Source organism: Dendrobates tinctorius, unplaced genomic scaffold (genome assembly GCF_039654945.1).
Source record: "Dendrobates tinctorius isolate UK_male_01 unplaced genomic scaffold, ASM3965494v1 ptg000189l, whole genome shotgun sequence".
NCBI lineage: Eukaryota > Metazoa > Chordata > Amphibia > Anura > Dendrobatidae > Dendrobates > Dendrobates tinctorius.
The window spans coordinates 9,304,539-9,316,703 of NW_027361856.1; the positions used below are offsets into that span (position 1 = coordinate 9,304,539).

Below are 12,165 nucleotides of genomic sequence, written 5' to 3' on the forward strand. Positions count from 1 at the left end.
TGGAATTATATCCAATTTGGCTTTAGGACAATTCTTTTTGTGTTTTTTTCAGTTAAGACAAATTAAATGAAGATAATAATACCAAAGAATTTGTGTTTGCAATAATTTTCAGGAAGAAACAGTATTATCTGACAAAATTGCAGGGGTGTCAATACTTTTGGCCACAACTGTATAGGACCGCTGTGGGCCCCTAATACTGTGCATAGGAGAGCTGTTGACCCACCCTGCTATGTATAGGGCAGCTGTGGGCCCTTCATACTGTGCATAGAGGAGCTGTGCACCCCATCATACTGTGCATAGGGAAGGTCTGGGCCCATAATACTGTGTGTAGGGGAAATATACTGTGTATAGTAGAGCTGTGGGTCCCTCATTCTGTGCATAGGGGAGTTGTACATTTTAGGGACTCGGGACAATATTAAATGTTAAGTGGGCACTTAAGAAGCACAATTGTTATAGGGGCACTCAAGAGTTTTGTGACTGTCAAAGGTGGCAGTACCAGTAGGATGAGGAGTTTGTGCAGGCAGGGAATAGATGGGAACGGTACTGGAAAAATGAGAAGTCATACGTGTCTTTGTTGTGTTACCGTAAAGGTATAATAGTGTGCACTCAGTCAATCAAGTGAGGTTGTGGTGTAACGGGCTGCAGAAAGAGTGAGCGGTGAACTATTGACTCTCTTTGTTATACTGTCTACAGCTGTCTTGGCTGGAGAAGTTGACATGTCGGTCTGGGACAGAAGTAAAAGGCGGGAAAGGTGAACAACTCTATCAGAAATAACATTGGCTGTAAGTCACTATAACTGTACAGTAATCTATATGTTCTGCAGTAGCGGTATCTAGCACCATATGGCAGTAATAAGTGTTTTTTTAATAGAAATTTATTTTCAGTAATACCATGGTCATCAGCAGAGGTTTCCTGCCGACAATCAGGGTGTGCCGCTATAGTTGTAATCAGGGTTACCCGGTTAGAGGCCCTCTCAGATGTCCCCCCCCCCCCCCCGAGCTAAACCCCTAGCTACGCCTCTGGAGGGTGCCCATCGAGAGACAGAGGGGAGGGCACCCGGCGGCGGGGGAAGGAGGACAGAGGGCAGGGAGCTTGGCAAGAGAAGTGGAGGGAATTAGGACTGAGGGGAGGGTGCCTGGAGAGGAAGGGGGATGTAAGAGAGGGCGCCCGGCAAGGAAGGGAGGGCGGAGGACGGAGGGGAGGGCAAAAGGGGACAGGAGCGTTGAGGATGGGAGGAAAAGAGACGGAGGGGAGGGCGCCTGGCACAGAAGGTGAGGAGATGGAGTGGGAAGGCACCCAGGAATGGAAGGGAGAAAAGGGGATGGAAGGGGGTGCTAGGAATGAGAAGCGTGTGCTCAGAGGGACTACAACTGTGGATGTGAGCATGGTACTTGCTGACTTATGCCAGGGGCAAGTTGATGCTGATCAGTCGCCTGCAGCAAGCAGATTATGACTGTGCCCGACTGGCATGGGTCAGATAATGTCTTATTACAGCGTAACACTGTGATGATAGCTTTGGAAGCATCTCACGCCAAGAAGAGGATCCTGGGAAACGTGTGGCTACACATCTAGACAGTCATGATGCCCTCACCACTCACACATACCCCAGCGCAGAGACACCCTCCCTACCATATAACTGATGAGGGAATAATGGAGACCACCAGAGAGCACAAGGTGACATCATCATCCTGTATTTTCATACACACTACAACCCGGCCCAGAACTGGAATGCGGAGGGCACCGGTATGGTCAGTTGGTGGCACTTTGCTGTTATGATTCACAGCTGGAAACATCCTCAGGTGGTGATACTGCTCCTCTACAGCATGTCAGCTACGGGGACCTCATGGTTCTGACAATCAGGAGGTGGCCTCAGGTTATTGACCTGTAGTTCGGAGATTGACCCAATGTCTCCTCTAGAAGAGCAAGCCTCGCCGCTTCAAGTCAGCCTTTGCCTCACAGATCTGAGCCTGCAGCTCGTGGGCAGCTTCCTCACAGTCGTTGAAGGTGGCCACGCGGTACCCAACAGTCCCCAAAGAGTAGCACCCAAACACAACCAGCAGGTAGATGGGCATTGGCCAGACAACTTCCCAGCATGCCCTGGGCATAGCTATGCCCAGAAGATCAAAAGTCAGGGTCACCCAAACTCCACAGAGAAGGCTCAGGCCCAGCAGCCACTCCACCAGCTTTGTCATCTCCAGTCCTACAAAAGAAGAGGAACATGATGAGTGCACCCCGAATACAGCCCCCAAACTGTAAACATACATGTCCCCTCTCCTCCACAACTTAAGACACCAAAGACCCCCCCCCCCCCCCCCAAAAGTACACATACAGCCCTGAAAGTTTAACAAACCACCGATCCTCCCCCTGTACACATACAATCCCCAAGGGTAAGACCACCAATTCTCCCCCAGTACACATATAACCATAAATGGTAACACACCACCAATCCTCCCCCAGTACAAATACAGCCCCCCCAAGTGTAAGAGACCAACGATCCTCCCCCAATATAAATACAGCCCCCCAAGTGTAAGAGACCACCGATCCTCCCCCCAGTACAAATACAACAGCCCAAGTGTAAGAGACCACCGATCCTCCCACCAGTACTCATATAACCCACAAGGTTAAGACACCAACGATCCTCCCCCTACTACACATACAACCCCCAAGGGTGAGACACCATCTATCCTCCCCCCACTACACATACAAATACAAAGTGTAAAACACCACCGATCCTCCCCTAGTACACATACAACCTCCCAAAAGGAAGACACCACAGCGCCCCCCCTCTGTACACAAACAGGACACCACGGATCCTCCCCCTAGTAAACACACAGCCCCCCCCCCCCCCAAGTGAAGGACACTACCGATCCTCCCCCAGTACACCTACAGCCACTCAAATGTAACACCAGTGATCGTCCATCCCCAGCAAACATACAACCCACAAGTGTAAGACATCATTGATCCTCCCTCTCCCAAACACAAACGCTACCCCCCCGCCAAGTGTTAGACATCCTAGCTTCTTTCCCCACCATAAGACAATCCCAAGTTCAAAGTTCAACCCCCAAAACATAGAGCCACCTATTATAACCCCCCCCCCCGTACAGTGTAATTAGCGGAGCCCCCTATAATCACACAATACACCCCCCCGTACAGTATAATTAGCGGCACCCCCTATAATCACACATTACACCCCCCCGTACAGTATAATTAGCAGAGCCCCCTATAACACATTACATCCCCCCCGTACAGTATAATTAGCGGAGCCCCTCTCTAAGCACATTACACCCCCCGTACAGAATAATTAGCAGAGCCCCCTACAATCACACATTACACCCCCCCGTACAGTATAATTAGCAGAGCCCCCTATAATCACACATTACACCCCCCCGTACAGTATAATTAGCGGAGCCCCCTATAATCACACATTACACCCCCCCGTACAGTATAATTAGCGGAGCCCCCTATAATCACACATTACACACCCCTGTACAGTATAATTAGCGGAGCCCCCTATAATCACACATGACACCCCCCCGGACAGTATAATTAGCGGAGCCCCCTATAATCACACATTACACCCCCCCTGTACAGTATAATTAGCGGAGCCCCCTATAATCACACATTACACCCCCCCGTACAGTATAAGTAGCGGAGCCCCCTATAATCACACATTACACCCCCCCTGTACAGTATAATTAGCGGACCCCCTATAATCACACATTACACCCCCCCGTACAGTATAATTAGCGGAGCCCCCTATAATCACACATTACACCCCCCCTGTACAGTATAATTAGCGGAGCCCCCTATAATCACATTACACCCCCCCCCCGTACAGTATAATTAGCGGAGCCCCCTATAATCACACATTACACCCCCCCTGTACAGTATAATTAGCGGAGCCCCCTATAATCACACATTACACCCCCCCTGTACAGTATAATTAGCGGAGCCCCCTATAATCACACATTACACCCCCTGTACAGTATAATTAGCGGAGCCCCCTATAATCACACATTACACCCCCCCTGTACAGTATAATTAGCGGAGCCCCCTATAATCACACATTACACCCCCCCGTACAGTATAATTAGCGGAGCCCCTCTCTAAGCACATTACACCCCCCCGTACAGTATAATTAGCGGAGCCCCCTATAATCACACATTACACCCCCCCCGTACAGTATAATTAGCGGAGCCCCCTATAATCACACATTACACCCCCCCGTACAGTATAATTAGCGGAGCCCCTCTCTAAGCACATTACACCCCCCCGTACAGTATAATTAGCGGCACCCCCTATAATCACACATTACACCCCCCCGTACAGTATAATTAGCAGAGCCCCCTATAACACATTACATCCCCCCCGTACAGTATAATTAGCGGAGCCCCTCTCTAAGCACATTACACCCCCCGTACAGAATAATTAGCAGAGCCCCCTACAATCACACATTACACCCCCCCCGTACAGTATAATTAGCAGAGCCCCCTATAATCACACATTACACCCCCCCGTACAGTATAATTAGCGGAGCCCCCTATAATCACACATTACACCCCCCCGTACAGTATAATTAGCGGAGCCCCCTATAATCACACATTACACACCCCTGTACAGTATAATTAGCGGAGCCCCCTATAATCACACATGACACCCCCCCGGACAGTATAATTAGCGGAGCCCCTATAATCACACATTACACCCCCCCTGTACAGTATAATTAGCGGAGCCCCCTATAATCACACATTACACCCCCCCGTACAGTATAAGTAGCGGAGCCCCCTATAATCACACATTACACCCCCCCTGTACAGTATAATTAGCGGAGCCCCCTATAATCACACATTACACCCCCCCGTACAGTATAATTAGCGGAGCCCCCTATAATCACACATTACACCCCCCCTGTACAGTATAATTAGCGGAGCCCCCTATAATCACATTACACCCCCCCGTACAGTATAATTAGCGGAGCCCCCTATAATCACACATTACACCCCCCTGTACAGTATAATTAGCGGAGCCCCCTATAATCACACATTACACCCCCCCTGTACAGTATAATTAGCGGAGCCCCCTATAATCACACATTACACCCCCTGTACAGTATAATTAGCGGAGCCCCCTATAATCACACATTACACCCCCCCTGTACAGTATAATTAGCGGAGCCCCCTATAATCACACATTACACCCCCCCGTACAGTATAATTAGCGGAGCCCCTCTCTAAGCACATTACACCCCCCCGTACAGTATAATTAGCGGAGCCCCCTATAATCACACATTACACCCCCCCCGTACAGTATAATTAGCGGAGCCCCCTATAATCACACATTACACCCCCCCGTACAGTATAATTAGCGGAGCCCCTCTCTAAGCACATTACACCCCCCCGTACAGTATAATTAGCGGAACCCCCTATAATCACACATTACACCCCCCCGTACAGTATAATTAGCGGAGCCCCCTATAATCACACATTACACCCCCCCGTACAGTATAATTAGCGGAGCCCCTCTCTAAGCACATTACACCCCCCCTGTACAGTATAATTAGCGGAGCCCCCTATAATCACACATTACACCCCCCCCCCGTACAGTATAATTAGCGGAGCCCCCTATAATCACACATTACACCCCCCCCCGTACAGTATAATTAGCGGAGCCCGCTATAATCACACATTACACCCCCCCGTACAGTATAATTAGCGGAGCCCCCTATAATCACACATTACACCCCCCCGTACAGTATAATTAGCGGAGCCCCCTATAATCACACATTACACCCCCCCGTACAGTATAATTAGCGGAGCCCCCTATAATCACACATTACACCCCCCGTACAGTATAATTAGCGGAGCCCCCTATAATCACACATTACACCCCCCCCCCGTACAGTATAATTAGCGGAGCCCCCTATAATCACACATTACACCCCCCCGTACAGTATAATTAGCGGAGCCCCCTATAATCACACATTACACCCCCCCGTACAGTATAATTAGCGGAGCCCCCTATAATCACACATTACACCCCCCCCGTACAGTATAATTAGCGGAGCCCCCTATAATCACACATTACACCCCCCCGTACAGTATAATTAGCGGAGCCCCCTATAATCACATATTACACCCCCCCGTACAGTATAATTAGCGGAGCCCCCTATAATCACACATTACACCCCCCCTGTACAGTATAATTAGCGGAGCCCCCTATAATCACACATTACACCCCCTGTACAGTATAATGAGCGGAGCCCCCTATAATCACACATTACACCCCCCCGTACAGTATAATTAGCGGAGCCCCTCTCTAAGCACATTACACCCCCCCGTACAGTATAATTAGCGGAGCCCCCTATAATCACACATTACACCCCCCCGTACAGTATAATTAGCGGAGCCCCTCTCTAAGCACATTACACCCCCCCTGTACAGTATAATTAGCAGAACCCCCTATAATCACACATTACACCCCCCTACAGTATAATTAGCGGAGCCCCCTATAATCACACATTACACCCCCCCGTACAGTATAATTAGCGGAGCCCCTCTCTAAGCACATTACACCCCCCCTGTACAGTATAATTAGCGGAACCCCCTATAATCACACATTACACCCCCCCGTACAGTATAATTAGCGGAGCCCCCTATAATCACACATTACACCCCCCCGTACAGTATAATTAGCGGAGCCCCCTATAATCACACATTACACCGCCCCTGTACAGTATAATTAGCGGAGCCCCCTATAATCACACATTACACCCCCCCGTACAGTATAATTAGCGGAGCCCCCTATAATCACACATTACACCCCCCCGTACAGTATAATTAGCGGAGCCCCCCTATAATCACACATGACACCCCCCCCCGGACAGTATAATTAGCGGAGCCCCCTATAATCACACATTACACCCCCCCGTACAGTATAATTAGCGGAGCCCCCTATAATCACACATTACACCCCCCCCCCCGTACAGTATAATTAGCGGAGCCCCCTATAATCACACATTACACCCCCCCCGTACAGTATAATTAGCGGAGCCCCCTATAATCACACATTACACCCCCCCGTACAGTATAATTAGCGGAGCCCCCTATAATCACACATTACACCCCCTGTACAGTATAATTAGCGGAGCCCCCTATAATCACACATTACACCCCCCCGGTACAGTATAATTAGCGGAGCCCCCTATAATCACACATTACACCCCCCCGTACAGTATAATTAGCGGAGCCCCCTATAATCACACATTACACCCCCCCCCCCCCGTACAGTATAATTAGCGGAGCCCCCTATAATCACACATTACACCCCCCGTACAGTATAATTAGCGGAGCCCCCTATAATCACACATTACACCCCCCCCGTACAGTATAATTAGCGGAGCCCCCTATAATCACACATTACACCCCCCCCGTACAGTATAATTAGCGGAGCCCCCTATAATCACACATTACACCCCCCCCGTACAGTATAATTAGCGGAGCCCCCTATAATCACACATTACACCCCCCGTACAGTATAATTAGAGGAGCCCCCTATAATCACACATTTTTGGCCCCATCACCAGACACGTCGGTTACCGGGGAGATGCAGTCTAGTCTACGCTCAACTTCCGGGTAGGGCCAGTCACGTGACTCGCTGTGGGCGGGGCTGTCGTGTATTGTGGGAGATGTAGTCTTGTTTCTTTATATTGGTAGGTTAGACAAGTCCCAGAACACTTGTGCGATTGTGTCACACCGACATCGGTTCTTACTCAAAGCCGAAGCCACAGGGTAGCTGGTGAGAAATAAAGACGGAATGTTTACATTTGGCGCTTTTCTGTTTTTTTTTTTGTTATGCATGCATATGGCGGACCTACTGCGCGTGGCGGAGCTACTGTGTGACCCCTCCCCCCGCAGCTGCTGTGTGACCCCTCCCCTCGCAGCTGCTGTGTGACCCCTCCCCTCGCAGGTGCTGTGTGACCCCTCCCCCCGCGCCCTGGAGCTGCTGTGTGACCCCTCCCCCCGCGCCCTGGAGCTGCTGTGTGACCCCTCCCCCCGCAGCTGCTGTGTGACCCCTCCCCTCGCAGCTGCTGTGTGACCCCTCCCCCCGCGCCCTGGAGCTGCTGTGTGACCCCTCCCCTCGCAGGTGCTGTGTAACCCCTCCCCCCGCGCCCTGGAGCTGCTGTGTGACCCCTCCCCTCGCAGGTGCTGTGTGACCCCTCCCCCCGCAGCTGCTGTGTGACCCCTCCCCCCGCGCCCCGGAGCTGCTGTGTGACCCCTCCCCCCGCAGCTGCTGTGTGACCCCTCCCCTCGCAGCTTCTGTGTGACCCCCTCCCCTCGCAGCTGCTGTGTGATCCCTCCTCTCGCACTGCTGTGTGACCCCTCCCCCCGCGCCCCGGAGCTGCTGTGTGACCCCCTCCCCTCGCAGCTGCTGTGTGACCCCTCCCCCCGCACCCCGGAGCTGCTGTGTGACCCCTCCCCCCGCACCCCGGAGCTGCTGTGTGACCCCTCCCCCCGCGCCCCGGAGCTGCTGTGTGACCCCTCCCCTCGCAGCTGCTGTGTGACCCCTCCCCCCGCAGCTGCTGTGTGACCCCTCCCCTCGCAGCTGCTGTGTGACCCCTCCCCCCGCGCCCTGGAGCTGTGTGACCCCTCCCCTCGCAGCTGCTGTGTGACCCCGCGCCCCGGAGCTGCTGTGTGACCCCTCCCCTCGCAGCTGCTGTGTGACCCCTCCCCCCGCGCCCCGGAGCTGCTGTGTGACCCCTCCCCTCGCAGCTGCTGTGTGACCCCTCCCCCCGCGCCCTGGAGCTGCTGTGTGACCCCTCCCCTCGCAGCTGCTGTGTGACCCCTCCCCTCGCAGGTGCTGTGTGACCCCTCCCCCCGCGCCCTGGAGCTGCTGTGTGACCCCCTCCCCTCGCAGCTTCTGTGTGACCCCTCCCCCCGCGCCCCGGAGCTGCTGTGTGACCCCTCCCCTCGCAGCTGCTGTGTGACCCCTCCCCTCGCAGGTGCTGTGTGACCCCTCCCCCCGCGCCCTGGAGCTGCTGTGTGACCCCTCCCCTCGCAGGTGCTGTGTGACCCCTCCCCCCGCGCCCTGGAGCTGCTGTGTGACCCCTCCCCCCGCGCCCCGGAGCTGCTGTGTGACCCCTCCCCCCGCGCCCCGGAGCTGCTGTGTGACCCCCTCCCCTCGCAGCTTCTGTGTGACCCCTCCCCCCGCGCCCCGGAGCTGCTGTGTGACCCCTCCCCCCGCGCCCCGGAGCTGCTGTGTGACCCCTCCCCTCGCAGCTGCTGTGTGATCCCTCCTCTCGCACTGCTGTGTGACCCCTCCCCCCGCGCCCTGGAGCTGCTGTGTGACCCCTCCCCCCGCGCCCCGGAGCTGCTGTGTGACCCCCTCCCCTCGCAGCTGCTGTGTGACCCCTCCCCCCGCGCCCTGGAGCTGCTGTGTGACCCCTCCCCTCGCAGCTGCTGTGTGACCCCTCCCCTCGCAGGTGCTGTGTGACCCCTCCCCCCGCGCCCTGGAGCTGCTGTGTGATCCCTCCTCTCGCGCTGCTGTGTGACCCCTCCCCCCCTGGAGCCGCTGTGTGATCCCTCCCCCCACGCCCTGGAGCTGCTGTGTGACCCCTCCCCCCCCCTGGAGCTGCTGTGTGATCCCTACCCCCCTGGAGCTGCTGTGTGACCCCTCCTTCCCCCTGGAGCTGCTGTGTGATCCCTACCCCCCCTGGAGCTGCTGTGTGATCCCTCCCCCGCGCCCTGGAGCTGCTGTGTGACCCCTCCCCTCGCAGCTGCTGTGTGACCCCTCCCCCCGCGCCCTGGAGCTGCTGTGTGACCCCTCCCCCCGCGCCCTGGAGCTGCTGTGTGACCCCCCTGCGCCCCGGAGCTGCTGTGTGACCCCCCCCTGCGCCCTGGAGCTGCTGTGTGATCCCTCCTCTCGCGCTGCTGTGTGATCCCTCCTCTCGCGCTGCTGTGTGATCCCTCCCCCGCGCTCTGGAGCTGCTGTGTGATCCCTCCTCTCGCGCTGCTGTGTGATCCCTCCCCCGCGCCCTGGAGCTGCTGTGTGACCCCTCCCCCCGCGCCCTGGAGCTGCTGTGTGACTCCTCCTCCCGCGCCCTGGAGCTGCTGTGATCCCTCCCCCGCGCCCTGGAGCTGCTGTGTGACCCCTCTCCCCGCTCCCCGGAGCTGCTGTGTGACCCCTCCCCCCGAAGCTGCTGTGTGACCCCTCCCCCCGAAGCTGCTGTGTGACCCCTCCCCCTCGCCCCGAAGCTGCTGTGTGACCCCTCCCCCCACGCCCTGGAGCTGCTGTGTGACCCCTCCCCCCACGCCCTGGAGCTGCTGTGTGACCCCTCCCCCCACGCCCTGGAGCTGCTGTGTTGACCCACCGCACTTATCGGTCCTGCTGTTTGACCCCGCAGGTGGTGGAGATGCTATGTGAATTCCCTCCAAGCGCTTTGGGGCTACTGTGTAACTCCCCCACGCGTGGCGAGCTGCTGTGTGACCCCCGCACGTGGCAGATCTGCTTTGTGACCCCCAACCTGTATGTGGCGGACCTGCTGTGTGACCCCCCACACGTGGCGGATCTGCTTTGTGATCCCCCCACACGTGGCGGATCTGCTTTGTAACCCCCCCACACGTTGCGGATCTGCTTTGTGACCCCCCCCACACGTTGCGCACCTGCTGTGTGACCCCCAACCCTGTACGTGGCGGACCTGCTGTGTGACCCCGGCACTTGGTGAACCTGCTGTGTGACCCCCGCATGTGGCGGATCCACTTTGTACCCCTTGCACGTGGAGGATCCGCTTTGTGACCCCTAGCACGTGGCGGATCCGCTGTGTGACCCCTTGCACATGGCGGATCTGCTTTGTGGCCCCGCAAGTGGGGGATGTGCTTTGTGACCCTTCACATGTGGCGGATCTGCTTTGTGACCCCCCGCATGTTGCGGACCTGCTGCGTGACCCCCATCCCTGTACGTGGCGGACCTGCTGTGATCCCCACATGTGGCGGACCTGCTGTGTGATCCCCGCACGTGGCAGATCTGCTTTGTGACCCCTTGCACGTGGCGGATCTTCTTTGTGACCCCCCACGTGGCGGATCTGCTTTGTGACCCCCCCACACATGGCGGATCTGCTTTGTGACCCCCCCCCCCGCATGTTGCGGACCTGCTGTGTGACCCCCAACCCTGTATGTGGCGGACCTGTGTGATTCCCCGCACATGGCGGAGCTGCTGTGTGATCCCCACACGTGGCGGACCTGCTGTGTGACCTCCACACGTGGCGGATCTGCTTTGTGACCCCCCCACACATGGCGGATCTGCTTTGTGACCCCCCCGCATGTTGCGGACCTGCTGTGTGACCCCCAACCCTGTATGTGGCGGACCTGCTGTGTGATTCCCCGCACATGGCGGAGCTGCTGTGTGATCCCCACACGTGGCGGACCTGCTGTGTGACCTCCACACGTGGCGGATCTGCTTTGTGACCCCCCGCATGTTGCGGACCTGCTGCGTGACCCCCATCCCTGTACCTGGCGGACCTGCTGTTTGATCCCCACATGTGGCGGACCTGCTGTGTGACCCCCGCACGTGGCGGACCTGCTGTGTGACCCCCACACATGGTGGATCTGCTTTGTGACCCCCCCGCATGTTGCAGACCTGCTGTGTGACCCCCAACCCTGTATGTGGCGGACCTGCTGTGTGATTCACCGTACATGGCGGAGCTGCTGTGTGATCCCCACACGTGGCGGACCTGCTGTGTGACCTCCACACGTGGCGGACCTGCTGTGTGACCCCCCCACACACACACTTGGTGAACCTGCTGTGTGACCCCCGCACGTGGCGGACCTGCTGTGTGATTCCCCGCATGTGGCGGACCTGCTGCGTGACCCCCATCCCTGTACCTGGCGGACCTGCTGTGTGATCCCCACATGTGGCGGACCTGCTGTGTGACCCCCGCACGTGGCGGACCTGCTGTGTGACCCCCACACATGGTGGATCTGCTTTGTGACCCCCCCGCATGTTGCGGACCTGCTGTGTGACCCCCAACCCTGTATGTGGCGGACCTGCTGTGTGATTCACCGCACATGGCGGAGCTGCTGTGTGATCCCCACACGTGGCGGACCTGCTGTGTGATCCCCACATGTGGCGGACCTGCTGTGTGACCCCCGCACGTGGCGGACCTGCTGTGTG

The 12,165-nt window shown here is 56.2% G+C and overlaps 1 protein-coding gene across 2 annotated transcripts; it reads right to left on the minus strand.

The window, feature by feature from the left end:
- Positions 1 to 1,670: 1,670 nt before the first annotated feature.
- DPM3 (dolichyl-phosphate mannosyltransferase subunit 3, regulatory) lies at positions 1,671 to 7,777 on the minus strand. Of its 2 annotated transcripts, none has more exons than XM_073552361.1 (2): positions 7,563 to 7,777; positions 1,671 to 2,200 (listed from the first exon to the last, which is right to left on the minus strand). In XM_073552361.1, exon 2 carries the CDS (start codon positions 2,190 to 2,192, stop codon positions 1,914 to 1,916), a length of 279 nt encoding a protein of 92 aa, XP_073408462.1. In that variant the 5' UTR covers positions 2,193 to 2,200; positions 7,563 to 7,777; the 3' UTR covers positions 1,671 to 1,913. The 2 variants fall into 2 exon arrangements, with proteins under 2 accessions (XP_073408462.1, XP_073408461.1); XM_073552360.1 differs by having other exon boundaries at positions 7,596 to 7,766.
- Positions 7,778 to 12,165: the final 4,388 nt, after the last annotated feature.

Coding starts and splice junctions, on each gene's coding strand:
- DPM3 (XM_073552361.1), bottom strand. CDS start 2,192: ATGACAAAGCTGGTGGAGTGGCTGCTGGGCCTGAGCCTTCTCTGTGGA.